Raw genomic sequence first — 14,176 nt, forward strand, 5'->3', positions numbered from 1 at the left:
AAACTTTTTTGGAACATTGTAACTGGGAAATAATATAACAATGTTCCATTATTCCAAAACTAACTTGAATATTGACTCCTTTTTATGCCGGCTTAATAAATATGATGGAAATAAATATTTCCAGTAGCCATTTAGTAGTGTAGGTGAGTAAATAAATCAGTTAACTATTTTTGTGCAACAATTGTTTTAATTCACTCTCATACGGTAAAAACGCTACAATATTGTTTGGTGTTTTACGTGGAGATTCATAGGACTTATGTTTTAGTCATTTCGTTCCAACAAATAAAGATTCTTTTGACAATCTTTGACTTCTCTCTATCTCTGCTGTAAATACTATTTTAGGATGAAGCCTTATCATCGATATCTAATCAAGAATTTGTATCATAACTTATCTCTCAATTCCATAAATCGTACCATTAAGCTTTAGTTCTTGGATATTGCCATAAAATTTTAAAAAGATAAATATATGTACATGAAATATTCAAAGTTAAGTTGAACATAGTTGCAAGTTGGAAATATATATACAGGGTGTTTGGAAGGTGAGTAGCCAAACGGAAATGGTGAATAGGTGAGGTTACTGGCTATTTAAAACGCATAGTATTTTTTGTTTTTCCTCAAATTTAAGGAGTAATATATTTTTTCCTTTTTTTACTGGATTTTCCCCGTTTTTTTACTTTAACCTTCATTTTTTTTTTAATTTTTGGCCAAAATGGCGCACAATTAATTTTATTTTAAAGACTAATGTTGTCTCATTCAGATTTAGGTAATAGCTGAAAAAAATATTTAAAGAGAAACTAATAGTGGAGTAACAAACTTTCTCAAATCAATAGAAAAAAAATGTTACGTCAACTTTACAATGGAAATAATAATAATAAAAAAAGTTGTGTGGTTTTAAAATGTATTAAAAAACTTCTCTAGTTAACGATGTGCCCCATGTAACAAAAATAATTAGGTAACTTAACGAGAAAATAATAAGTTCGTCTTCAAGGACGCGTGGACCAATTTCTTGAAAGCAACCTAATTGAGCAGTTATAGACTTATGCCACTTTCTAACACTGCTAAATCTGTTGCGCTATCTCTTTCACCGTTCTAAAACAGCTAAACCTATTGTGCCCTTTCGTTTTCATGACCCTTTCCTTTACAGGTTGATTAAAAAAAACATATTTTTTATCTCAAAGTCTTGCTCAAATTGATGGTTATTATTTCTAATACACGCGTAACATCGCTTTCTTATTTCTCTTGTAGTATACTGTAATGTTAGTTCCCGTCTCATTATGACAAAAACGTTATTAATTTTTCCTATCAATTATTCCCTTGTATTTATAGGTTCGAAATACACAAGTTCTTTTGCACGGCCCCAGGCGTAAAAATCAAGTGGCGTGAAGTCCGGTGAACTTGCAGGCCATGGGATAGGGCCATCTCTGCCAATCAAGGATTGGGAAATGCATTGTCTAGGTGCTCTCGGATCGCCAATCTCCAGTACGCTGGGCACCCATCGTGTTGGAACGTCATTTTTTCTTCATTGATAAAACTTGGAACCCCGTTCAAGAGTTTGGGCAGATCATTTGATAAAAAATCTAGATAATTATCCCCATTCAAATTTTCCGGTAAATAATGTGGACCAATAAGGGTATTACCAATTAGGCCTGCCCAAACGTTTACTGAGAATTTCCTTTGAAAGGACACGACTTTCTTCATTTTTGGGTTTTCTTCTTTTGGGGCCCAATAATGCAAATTATGAAAGTTGGTAATTCCCTCCCTTGAAAACTTGGATTCATCTGTCCACAGTATGTTTTTCAAGAAATCGCGGTTATCCATGTCCATATGTAGCAGGAGGCGGCAAAACTGAATGCGTCTTTGGTAGTCGTTTTCTACAAGATCTTAAACGGGAGTGTATGGAAGGATGGAAGGGATGTTTTCCGTTGGCATGAAGAACAGACCAGACCTTCCATATACACTTAGGTTTAGATTGGCACACTACAGTCCGGATGTTCGTTGTGGGATCTTCGTCAAAAGCTTCCAGAATTCGTTCGTTATCAGCAACATTACGTTGTCTGCGAACTTCAGGTTCACGGCGATTTAGACTATCAGTTTCTCGTAGGCGTCTAAAGGTCGTTTCAAAAGTATGACGATTAGGTTGGCGTCTATTGGGAAAACGCTCTTGGTAAATTCTTTTTGCTTCTCGTCCATTTACATCAGCTCTACCACATACCATTAGGATATCGGCGTACTCCTCGTTTGTAAAGGCACCAGCCATAGCCAAGTTACCTAATTATATTTGTTTCATATGGCACATCGTTAGAAAGACTATTAACTAGAGAAGTTTTTTAACACATTTTAAAACCACACAACTTTTTTTTATTATTATTTTTTCCATTGTAAAGTTGACGTAACATTTTTTTTCTATTGATTTGAGGAAGTTTGTTACTCCACTATTAGTTTCTCTTTAAATATTTTTCTCAGTTATTACCTAAACCTGAATGAGACAACATTAGTCTTTGAAATAAAATTCATTGTGCGCCATTTTGGCCAAAAGTAAAGTTAAGTAAAAAAACGGGGAAAATCTAATAAAAAAAGGAAAAAATATATTATTCCTTAAATTTGAGGAAAAACAAAAAAATACTATGCGTTTTAAATAGCCAGTAACCTCACCTATTCACCATTTCCGTTTGGCTACTCACCTTCCACCCTGTATATTTTCGTGAATGAAAAGAATTCTCAATGTCAAAATAACCAAAAGACGAAAATTAAGGTTTCCTTAAACTTTATTTATAAAAGAATTTAATTAATTTTAGATTTTGAATTTAAAAATTTACCGAAATATTATATAAAAAAAAAACTATTAGTCGCGGGGATAGATTTTTTGTAACAGAGGAGCTAAAACAAAACAATGTTTATTCAAAAAACTAATTGAATTTTTTATTATTTTATTTAGATCTGAAAAGTACATCCTAAAGTTGCTAAATATTGCAAGACATTACACAAAAATTGAATGAAATTTAAGCAAATTGAAAAAGCAGTTACAAATGAGCGGAAATTGGAAATTTGAAGAGATTGTGGATATTTTTTCTATAAATTTCTAGTAGTTTTAGGAAATTGTAAAGCATGAGATTTGCTTGAATTTTTAAATATTTATAGGCAATGACAAAAGTCCTGAAAGATCATAAAACTTTAAATTCTTGAGGAATTTCTTTAAATAAATTTTCTATTTTTTACAGAAATTTCTTTTTGGGTTATTTTTCTCTTTTTCCCTCAGGTATTTTCTTTACCAGTTAACCCCTGTAACACCAGATTTAAGATTTTTTGAATAAATGGACTTCGATTATTAAGTTAAGTCTCAAAAATGTGCTAAACAAAACCGATGATTTACTAACGCATTTCCAAATAAATTTTTTCCAAGCGTAATCTTTTATCTTATTTGTGTCTTCTTTATTCTCGTAACTATTATATAAAACACAATAGAAACACAAAGTCATTAATCGGACATAATATGAATAGTGAGAAACAACTCAGTTCTACATATATGTAATTAACCTATTGGATAATATTTATCTTGGTATGTTTTGTTTGCAAATTCAGTTGTATATAATGTTTAATAATTCACTGTTTCAGGGATCTTTTTTATTTGCTGGATTAAATTATACGCATAATGTTTATTATTTTATTCTTATATAAAATCAGGAAGCGCCGAATGCATTTTAATCTTGATAGTACTAGAACTTTGAATAAATGCCTATTGCAGTATGAAGGTTTTTATACTGGTGGTTTTAATGATTGTTGGTATTCGTGATGGCAGCTCAAATATTTTGGGTAAGCATGGGTAATTTATATTATGGAATAGAACATTTTTATTCAGATAGAACTGTGAAATTTCTACTCAGCTCAATCTAAAATGCAAATTAAAAAAAAGGCATTTTTTACATATATTTTAGTAGTAAAAACTTGACAAATGTTGCAAGATTCTGTTGATTTAGTCTTCGGTCCTTTGTGCAATATTTTAACATTTGATTTCGCGAAAATACAATTTTACTGATATCAGATTCATTGGGGTTAAAGATTTTTTTCTATTGTGGAGATTGTAGTAAGAAAATGAGGAAGAAATATGTTAATAAAATATTTAAAAAAAAATCAAATCCGTAAAATGAAATAAGAAGTTTGAAAGATATTCGAATCATATCAAATAGTAGACATCACACAAAAGCATCAAATGTCTGGAATAAAACTAAAAATTATAAAATCAATATAAAATTCAGCAGTTTCATCATTATCCAAAGAAATTTAAAAATCCTTATTCCACGACTGTCTATTATTTCTGAGATATTTGGAGATTCTGGATATTTGGGAGATGGTATAAAGAATGGTCCAAATATATTCCTATAATATTCTTGATATGTGTTTTCAGCAGGGATATTCCTTATAAAAGAAATTTTGGAATTAAAAATTTCTTTCCTGTAATAAACTGATTTTTTTGCAGAATATCATTACTAAGATAACGTTTTTCCAGAATCAAGTTGATATAGAACAAATTACTGTTTACTTGTTTTGATAAAGCAAAAAACTATTGCTCATATAAATACTTTGTCATTTATAAGCTGATAAAGGAATAATTTTTACTGAATACCTAAGAATCGACGAGCGTTGAAATCACTGTTGAGATAAATCTTATATGACAACCAATAATAAAATATTCTTGCAAAATCTCAGCAGCGATTTTATTCTTTTTTAAAACAAACAACCGAAAAAATGTGTTACCTTAATGTTTGCAATGCCTACTTTTTCTGATCTATGGTTTATCCAAAGTGAAATAGGTTTACTCCATTTTTGTCCCCATGAATATTTAATATTTCATCCTCTAGGTACTGGAATATCACTGGATGAACAGCAGTCTATTGTCGATATTCACAATAACTACAGAATAAGTATTTGCAATGGAAACTTATCTGGACAGCCTCAAGGATATAATATTAAAAAGATTGTGAGTAGTAAATTGTTCCAAAGTCTAGACTAATGAATATCATCATCAAATAAAATATCACTTCTTAATAATGTAAAGATAGAAGTTCTACCTAATTTTTTCAGAAATATGACGCCATTCTAGCCGAAAAAGCCCAAGAAATCGCCAATACTACGACGTTTGCCCATGTTTCAGTAAAAGACGGTAAGAGTCATCTTAATTTAAAAAACAATAAAGTCTATTGAATTAAAATAAGGTAAATATTTAAATTAAAAATTCCAAAAAAAAATTTACCTTATTCTAATATTTTAATTCCATTTGCATTATTTGCGCGTAAATTAGTTAAACATGCTGCTATTTAGATAAGATTATCTGAGGTTCCTAAAATTCATTAAATCGGATTGTATTTCTTAATTTATTATTGTCTAGATCGTTGGAGTGTTGGTCAAAATCTGTATATCTCCATGTCTACTGCAGCAGGTGGAACTCCATCATGGTCATCTGCTTTATCTGCATGGTTTGTTGAAAATTCTTATTATAAATATGGTGCCTGTTGTAGTACTGCTGGTCATTATACACAGGTATATAAATGTGTTAAGGCCATAATGATCAGTTAAAGTTAAAATCATAATGTTTGTAATTTTCTAGATGATATGGGATAGCACTGAATATGTGGGGTGTGGATTTACCTATTTTTACAGCAATAGCAGTAAATACTCATATCAGAAGTTGTATGTTTGCAATTACGGGCCTGCGTAAGTATTCTATGGTAGCTTTATATAGATTTAGTTATTGATTAGAAACGCTTAAATGCGGAATTAATATTCGTATTATTTAAATAAAGCTTAAAAGTCAATATAAGTTTGCATTTTTGGTAACATTATATAAATTGTTTTTTTTGAAACACCCAACAGTTGTTAGCATGTTTTTTCGAAGATCCTCTATTTCTTTTGTGAATTGCAAAAAATTTTAAACGGCATAATTAAAAAAAGGCATTTAAGTAATTTTATCTTAGCCGTTAAACATTTTTTGAAAATCCAAATTTGACTTTTAAACAATATTAAAAGTCAATAAACTTTATTTACAAATAGCTTTTTTACATAAAATAAATTACATGATATTAATTTTCCTATTGGCCAGATTAAAATACAATATGTTCGATAGCCTTTGCCGGTTCAAACAAATAAAACACTCAAGTGGACTGTAAAAACTCTTTAATATGACTTGTAAAAATATCTGTAATATATGTAAGGGAAAAGTGACTTTATTAACCAACCGCGACGACGTCTGTTTCTGTTCTGTCTCATGTCTCTTAAAATACGCAAAAATTCACACATTAAGAGCGCGATTGCCAAACTTAGATTAAACTATACATTAAGTAAGTAGATTATGCAATATTGAATAACAGATGAGAGATGTATAAAGTGTGTAATAAAATATAAGATTAGAAAATGCTTAAACACAATATTTTTGACATTTTTAACTCAAAAAAAAAATTAACAAACAGTTATTTCAAATTTTGTTTTTTTCCCGAATATTTCGAATGTTTTTTTTCGGAATATTGAAAGTTGTAAACGCCTGTGAAAGCAATAGATTAATTAGAATTTAACCGTAGCTCCTTATATAAGGCCAATAAAATTTCAAAATTCCGAAAATTATTATTTTCTTAATATTTGGAATTAAAACAAATGTTAACTGAATTTGATTACGGTAAAATTGCCCAAATACCGTTAAGACATTAAATGATGTTAACTGGAAATATGGTTTGAGCTTAAAATAAAATCAAAAGTATTAAACCGACCTAACAATATTTTTTTTTAATTTCAAGATTAACCGGCATTTTGAAAATTATAATGATTGAATTGAATTAATTTTGAAATATCTTATTTTTTGCTTCTTTTTTAAAATCCTGGCAATGACTTTTGAAAAATCTTTTTTTTCTCGGATTTAGAAATTTAGAAATATAAAAATATATATTTATTTAGCATATTTCACTATATGTAAATTACAGGATTTTAATATTTTAATAGATAAAAAAAATAATACGTAAATAGAGTAAAGAAAATTATCTCCGATTGGAAAATTGTTAAGAATTCCGGTACTTATTAGAAAATCTAGACTCAATTTCAATTTTTTTCTTCTTCTTCGAAATCTCGGAAATCTGAAAAAAAAGTGTTTTTTTTTTTAATTTTTAAATACAGGTTCTTAAAAATATTGTGACTTGAAAATTTTAAATTTTTAAATTTTTCTTCTTTTTCGAAAATAACTGGTGTTCATTATTTTTTATACTAGATTTGAAAATAGTAAATATACCTTTACTTTTTTTAAAGTTTTATCAACAATTTTCGAAAAATTTTTTTTTTTGAAAAATTTAATTACTTTTTCAAAAATTTCAAAAATTTTCGAAGAAAGTTACTCTAATTTTAAATTTTCTTAGTTTTTGCTTCTTTTTCAAAATCCTGGCAATAACCAAAAATTCGTTTTTTTTTTCGGAAATTTCAGAAATAACCGACTTTCATAGATTTTAATATTACCTGTGAAGATTTTTAAAAATTTCGTTCCTTTTTCGGAAATTTCAAATTGTAAAATTTTTTCTTCTCCTCTCTAATCTTGATTAATCTAAAAAGATTCGGAATATTACAACGTAATCTTTTTTCAGAATTTTTTTTTCTCTTAATACCCAAAAAGAGGGAGAGACAGAAAAAGCAAAAAAAGAAATTTTTTTCATTTCAAATCAACCATATCATTTTCTAAATTTCCATGCTATTCATTCCTATTCTAGTTAAATCAAAATCTATAATTATATTATATTTCTTTTACCAAATATTTATTTGTTTGTTCATTTTTAGGGGGAACTGGGTAGGATCCTATCCTTACCAAAGTGGAGACAGCGGATGTCCTGAACTTCAATAGAAAATCGCTAAAGCCACAGTATTTTTTAATTTGCTCTCTCTATGGATGGTGACTATATTTTCTCTGTAATTGTATAATAAATTTGTTTATCTTAATAATTTTTTGCATTATCATATAAACAACAAAAATTAGGCAGGAAATCATAAAAAACCATAAAAAGGACCATCTGAGAGACACAAGAGCATTTCAATATTGTTGAGATTTTAAGTGCTTTTAGTTAATAAATCTTTATAACTATTAACTATAGATGTCAGATAAAACAAACAGTAATATAAAAATATTTATTCTCTACATTTATTTCTATGCATTCTAAAAATTAATATTTAAATAATAATAAATTTGAAGCTCCGTTAATTCTATTTTTAAGCATTCACATTTTACGAATGTAAACTTATTTAAAGTATTATATTTTAGCTAGAAAAATATAAGAATAAAAAATATTATCTTAGACCATATTTCAATATGGCATCTGTTTTGGTAAAACCAAAAATCGATTTAAAGTGCTTCAGGATGGAGAAATGTGACGAAAAAATACAATTTAGACACACGTTGGACTCCATAATCCATTATATAATTTTATAGATGTTTTCTTTATGAGGATACTGATAGTAATTTACCATAAAGACTTGTGTGTTTTGCCAATATATAATTTGATTAAAAAAATGTCTATTGCTTCTTGAGAACTTCATCTATGAGCTTTAATTAATATTTTAAGCTTTAAAGTCAATTATATGTTTGCCTTTTTCAGCTGAGGGTTGTTACCATATTATATTCCTTTAAATTTTCATAATTTTTTGAGGAAACTTTAATGCCTGTAATTGAAACTGAATTAGAAAAACCAAATTCTTTAGTAGGCAGTAACGAAACTGTAAATGTTTTTCTAAGACTACCAGCAGATTTCGCTATTGGATCACGATAAAAGTATAAAAATGTATACATGGACGATTTAAAATTCAATTGTGATTACTTGGAGAAATCACTATATTATACAAAAAAAAGTAAATATGTGCAAATCGGGGATTCCCCAATATAATTTTAACGACCCACGGACGGACGGAGGTTGCTGTGCTTCCAAGAATAGTAAGGTAATATAATATCAATACCGACAAATAATCGATGTTTTAAAAACAGTTCAGATATTTTAAACGAATGGCATAATTCTAACAGAACATGGTATATCTCTTGTATATTATTTTTGTTAACATTTAGTTATTTGGTTATTATGCTTTTTTTATTTAAATAATATCGCAAAGAGTTAATTCATTTGTCTTAATACATTTTTTTTTCGATTCGGTTTTAAGTTTTGGCTTTTTTTTGATAAACATTAATCGGCGTCATTTTACTTCCATAGTACTTGGATTCCGTTCGGAGTTCGGACTCGAACTTGAAACTGATCTGTGGAACAGGTATTTGCTTGGACTGGATCAGTTCGGAACTGATCCTATAATATAAATACCTGAATAAAATGTGTTGGATCAGCCATCCCTACATTAGATCAAATCGATACAGGTCTTGGAAACAATGAAGTTCTTTAACACTAAGAAAAATGTTTTGTTACTATTCCTTCCATAAAAAATCTTATATGATTTTCAATCATCATTTAAAACGCTACTTCATCAAATCACTGACGATCAAATCACTGACGTATTGCTTACTAACTTAAAAGCTTTTCTAACAAGCGATAATCAATCCTCTCATCAAAATATATCATCAATCAAAATATATCATTATTAAAATATATTATTGATTCTTTAGATTCGTTCGACCATTTACCATACAATATACCATAACACAAAAAAAACAGACGTGCTAGATGTGCAATAACCTATTATTCAGGTCATATTGCTAAAAAAGTTATAGATATGTTAAAAAAAAAATAAATGCGAAATGTGTAAAAATAATTTGCTTAGCCATAGTGAAAATCAATACTGTGACTTTATAGACGCAAGAGAATATCAAACCAACCTTTTTTTGAGGCCTGGTGGTTTTTTAGTTTACTTGGTAAATCAAGCTGTACCTACTTTATATTTTTTAATACCCAGACTTGCCAATAAACAGGATATAGGCTTATTGTTGAAACAAATTTTAATGCAAAAAATAGATTTTAAGCCTATACACTGTCCAAAGCACAATTTAATCGATACTCTATGTAGTTTTTTATTTTTAATCAGATGTTCTTTATATTTCTGGTGCAGAATAAAAACAAAATTCTTCATGGTAAAGATTCAAAATTTATAAAGTTTTTTAACACTTGTCCAAAAAAAATTTAGTTGATCCACTAAAAAAAAGGCGTTAAAAAAATGGGAAAACAAAAGAAAACTGAAAAAGGTGTATCAGAATAAACCATCAGTTTGAATAACCAATAGTGGTTCATTATATTAAGCAGCCTATTGTCAGGTTCCTATACAGGGTGTTTCATGTGTGATAGATATTATTTCCAGAAAATTTATTTAATGGTTTGCTCTTATTTCATTCTCGCTTTATAAGCCTTGTTTCGTTCATTGCATATAAAACCCATAGTAAGTTATTATATAAGGTATTTAGCAAAAGTATTTAGAAAAATTTCAGGCTTTTTCCTGAAGGCACCAGAAAAGGTTTGAAAATATACTTATATGCAACACAGTAGTTATAGTTATTATATAACAGAGCAAAGATTTAAGATAAAATATTTTCATGAAAAATCCAGCTTTAATATATGTACTTCTTATAAACTTCACGATACTATATATACAGTCTGTCTGCCGATTGAGTACCCAAAAGGTTTTTTTTTTTAATATTTATTTTACAACAAAAAGTTATTCTTTATTCACGCTATACGACGGTATTACAGTAGACTCGCGATATAGTGAAGAATTAATGCACATCCAGTTCACTATATCGATTTGTTCACTCTATCAAACTTTTTTTTAATGTACGTATTAAAGCAACGTTTGTCTTTAGAAAACTAACTTTATTAATGCGAAACAGAAAAAATATTACATATGTAATTAAAATAAAATAAAAAAACGGCAATCTAATCTATTTTTTCAAAAAATGAAGTAATTTTTGGTTGCTTTTTTGTTTTTAGTCCTGTTTGCACCATCGTATTTCTTAAGTTTTGTAAAACGAGTATACTAGAATATTCCACTTTATCTTCATTTTCTTCGGCTCATTGAAGGATGTTGTTAATCGACTTTATTGCCGAATTTGTTGTCATTCGTTTCTTATTTACTACCATTTCTTCTTGAGAATTTTTCTATAACTTCAGGCCTTAAATTTCTCCACGCCAAAGCCAAATTTAGAATGGCGTCCTTTAAGGAAATATGTTTTAGAGCCTCTCCGATATCCTGGTTAGTTCCAATAATTTGTGATAACAAATTTTTTCGATAAAATAGTTTTGTCAAACGAATAGCGTTTTGGTCCATTGGCTGGATTAGCGGAGTAAAGTTAAGTGGCATATAAACAGTGAAAATGGAACCATCATCACTTCTTAGCTGTTCTGCAGGTGGATGGCTTGCTGCGTTGTCCAACAAAAGCATGGATTTAACTGGAAGGTTTTGGCTCTCTAGGAATTCCGTAACCTAAGACAAGAACAAATGCTAGAATAATGTGGAGTTTAAATTCTTAAAAGGAATTAAAAAAGGGCGTAAATTTGTAAAAATCGTAGTCCAAAAGGACTGAAACCAATTTTTCTAATTCTCGAGATACAAAGATGGTAAAATGTAAAACGTATTCCTATGACAAAACTTACCTCAGGAATAAACATTCGGTGAAACCATTCTTTGAAAATTGCTGCCGTAGCATGCACATCAGCCGTTTGTGCATGCTAGAAAAGTCACTCTTTCTCGGTTTTCCTACCTGGGGCAGTTTTTTCTTCGCGAGCTACATATGTCTTCCCGGGCAGAAGTTTCCAATACAAACCAGTTTCATCGGCATTGTAAATCTGTTCTTTTGTTAGCTGAAGCTCATTTATTTTTAGGCGTAAAGTTCTTTTAAAAGGATCAACAAGCTCGGGTTCTGACGATAATTTTTCTCCTGAAATCGTTAGGAAGCGTATTCCAAAATGTTTTTTATACTTTTGCATCCAACCACTGCTCGCATTAAAAGAAGGAGATTCCTTGTATTGACTGTGAAGTAACTTGGCCTTCTCTTGGATTATTAAACCAGTTACCGGAACATTTTTCTCCCTTGTTTTTAAGAACCACTTATATAAAGCTTTTTCCATTCTAGGACACTCTGATTGTCTCAAAGTTTTCGCTTTTCCAGGTCCTGTGAAAGTACTGTTGACTCGTTTCAAAATCTTTATCCTTCTGTGACGAATCGCGCATATAGTGGATTTATCAACACCATATCAAAGTTTACTGAATAAAATACAAGTTGCTTCACTCGGCGAAAAACCTTTTATCTTTCGATGTCAAAGGCAGGCCGCCAAGCTCCTCGCCGACTGGGAACTAGCAAAAAATGTAAAGGGGAATTCTGGTAAAAGATATCTATTATTTTACGAGTTTCGTCTAATTCGAACTGTAGGGGAAGACGGAGCACGATTTTATAATAACTTTATTATCTGGAATAAAATTATTATGTAATGTACCTACTTGGGAAAAATATGTAAATTGATAATACTATAAATTATTTGTTTTTATAACCACCAAACTAAATAAATTTTACATTATCAAAGTTTACCTAATTCAAGAACTAAATGGTTAAATTTTTTTTGTTAATAATTAGGTACTTAGGTATCTTATTAAAGGTTGTTTTGGTACGACTGGTTTCATTAGGATTTATTTTTAAATCAAAGTCAAAAGTTTGTGTGAAAAAATGCATATATTACTGTTACTAAACTTAATAACTAAAGATAGACATAACTATTAAGTAATGACATGTTTGAATTTTAAATGATTGATTACTACACTTTTTGACGTTTTTGTTATTTTTTCAGACTAATAATAGCATTACCAAAGACATTATAAGTAATAAACATAATGTTTCATTCATAACCAGCCCAATAATGTGGAATTTTATTGTTTTAAAATTAGTAGTGAGAGAGAAAAGGATGGAGAAAGGATTGTGTAGTGTACAAATAATTTTCTATATCAATACGTGTTGTTTTCGTCGCTCTTGTGCAATTTTAAATAGAGGCGAAAAATGTTATTACATAATTAATTAACCGTAATATTTTTCATGTGACGACGCTGGTGGTAAAAATTCAAAAGTCTTTTGCTGTTTAAACATAAACAAATAAACTTACCGATGAAATTTGGATTTTAATGCTCTACTCTCTTTACTACACAAGAATGCACCATGATCGTTTATTTTGGCATTAATTTTCTCCAAAAAAGTATGAAAACAACAAAAAACTGATAAAACACACTCTAAACACAAAATACACCCTTAGACTCAATAATTTAAAGCGTTTTTGTTTTAATTCCTTGGCAACATCGCTCGAGATTCATTCATTCATAATTTTTGACAGAACTCGAAAAATAGTAAAACGTGCATAAGACTGTAGCGCAACGTTGGCGAAGTGACTAAATTTTTTAATGCTCCAAGATATTTTTGTTTGGACTGCTGCTTTTATTAATATTTTTGCTTTTAAATTAAGTCGATTTTTCTATGAATTTTATTAATATTCGATTAGTTTTTTTTCATTATAAGCTCAGTTATGTTTCCGACTCAAATAACCTTTAAAAGGTATTACATTTTTTAATACTTAAAAAGCGGATAAATAGCTCTGGCAAAAGTGCAATATTGTAAAAGAAGGACAAAAGATTCAGAGGAAAATATATTTTGCCATTTTAAAATGTAAACAATGCAGTCTCTTAAGCTGGATTTATACAGACAAATAAAGTAAAATAAGAAATAAAATAAGAGTTAAATGTACAAAAGTTCCATAACGCATTTACATAGCAAAATAATATAATAAAATAAGAAGTTGACCAAAATCCAACTTTCATATTTTATTTTATGTGAAAACGAAACTGCGCACGTTATTTTGGTCACAACACACCCTCTCAAGACAGAGAGGTACTATAACCTGGCATATAATTGGTTACCCTTATTTCTTATTTTAATTGCCTGTTTTTGTGAAACGTTGAAGAGTGGACTTTGAAGACAAACGGATGACATTTTTTTATTGGGTTTTGGTCCAACAAGGTATAAACTCATAGCAAATTGTTTATATTCATTTGTGTACCTGCTTCCCAGAGGAGACTTGTTCAGAAGAGATAGCCGACTCTTAAGGAATGCACAAGAATCTGCTGGGTAGTTGTCATCTTGGAATTTTTGAACATCGTCCAAAGTAACTCCTACTTCCAGGGATCTTTTTGCGTG

The 14,176-nt window shown here is 29.4% G+C and overlaps 1 protein-coding gene across 1 annotated transcript; it reads left to right on the top strand.

The window, feature by feature from the left end:
* Window positions 1-3,652: 3,652 nt before the first annotated feature.
* On the top strand, window positions 3,653-8,158 carry LOC126744053 (cysteine-rich secretory protein 2-like). Its single transcript, XM_050451381.1, has 6 exons — window positions 3,653-3,810; window positions 4,857-4,975; window positions 5,080-5,158; window positions 5,384-5,535; window positions 5,603-5,709; window positions 7,804-8,158. The coding sequence occupies exons 1-6, from the start codon at window positions 3,744-3,746 to the stop codon at window positions 7,865-7,867; spliced, it is 588 nt and encodes a 195-aa protein (XP_050307338.1). The 5' UTR covers window positions 3,653-3,743; the 3' UTR covers window positions 7,868-8,158.
* Window positions 8,159-14,176: the final 6,018 nt, after the last annotated feature.

Source organism: Anthonomus grandis, chromosome 13 (assembly GCF_022605725.1).
Source record: "Anthonomus grandis grandis chromosome 13, icAntGran1.3, whole genome shotgun sequence".
NCBI classification, from domain to species: Eukaryota; Metazoa; Arthropoda; class Insecta; order Coleoptera; family Curculionidae; genus Anthonomus; species Anthonomus grandis.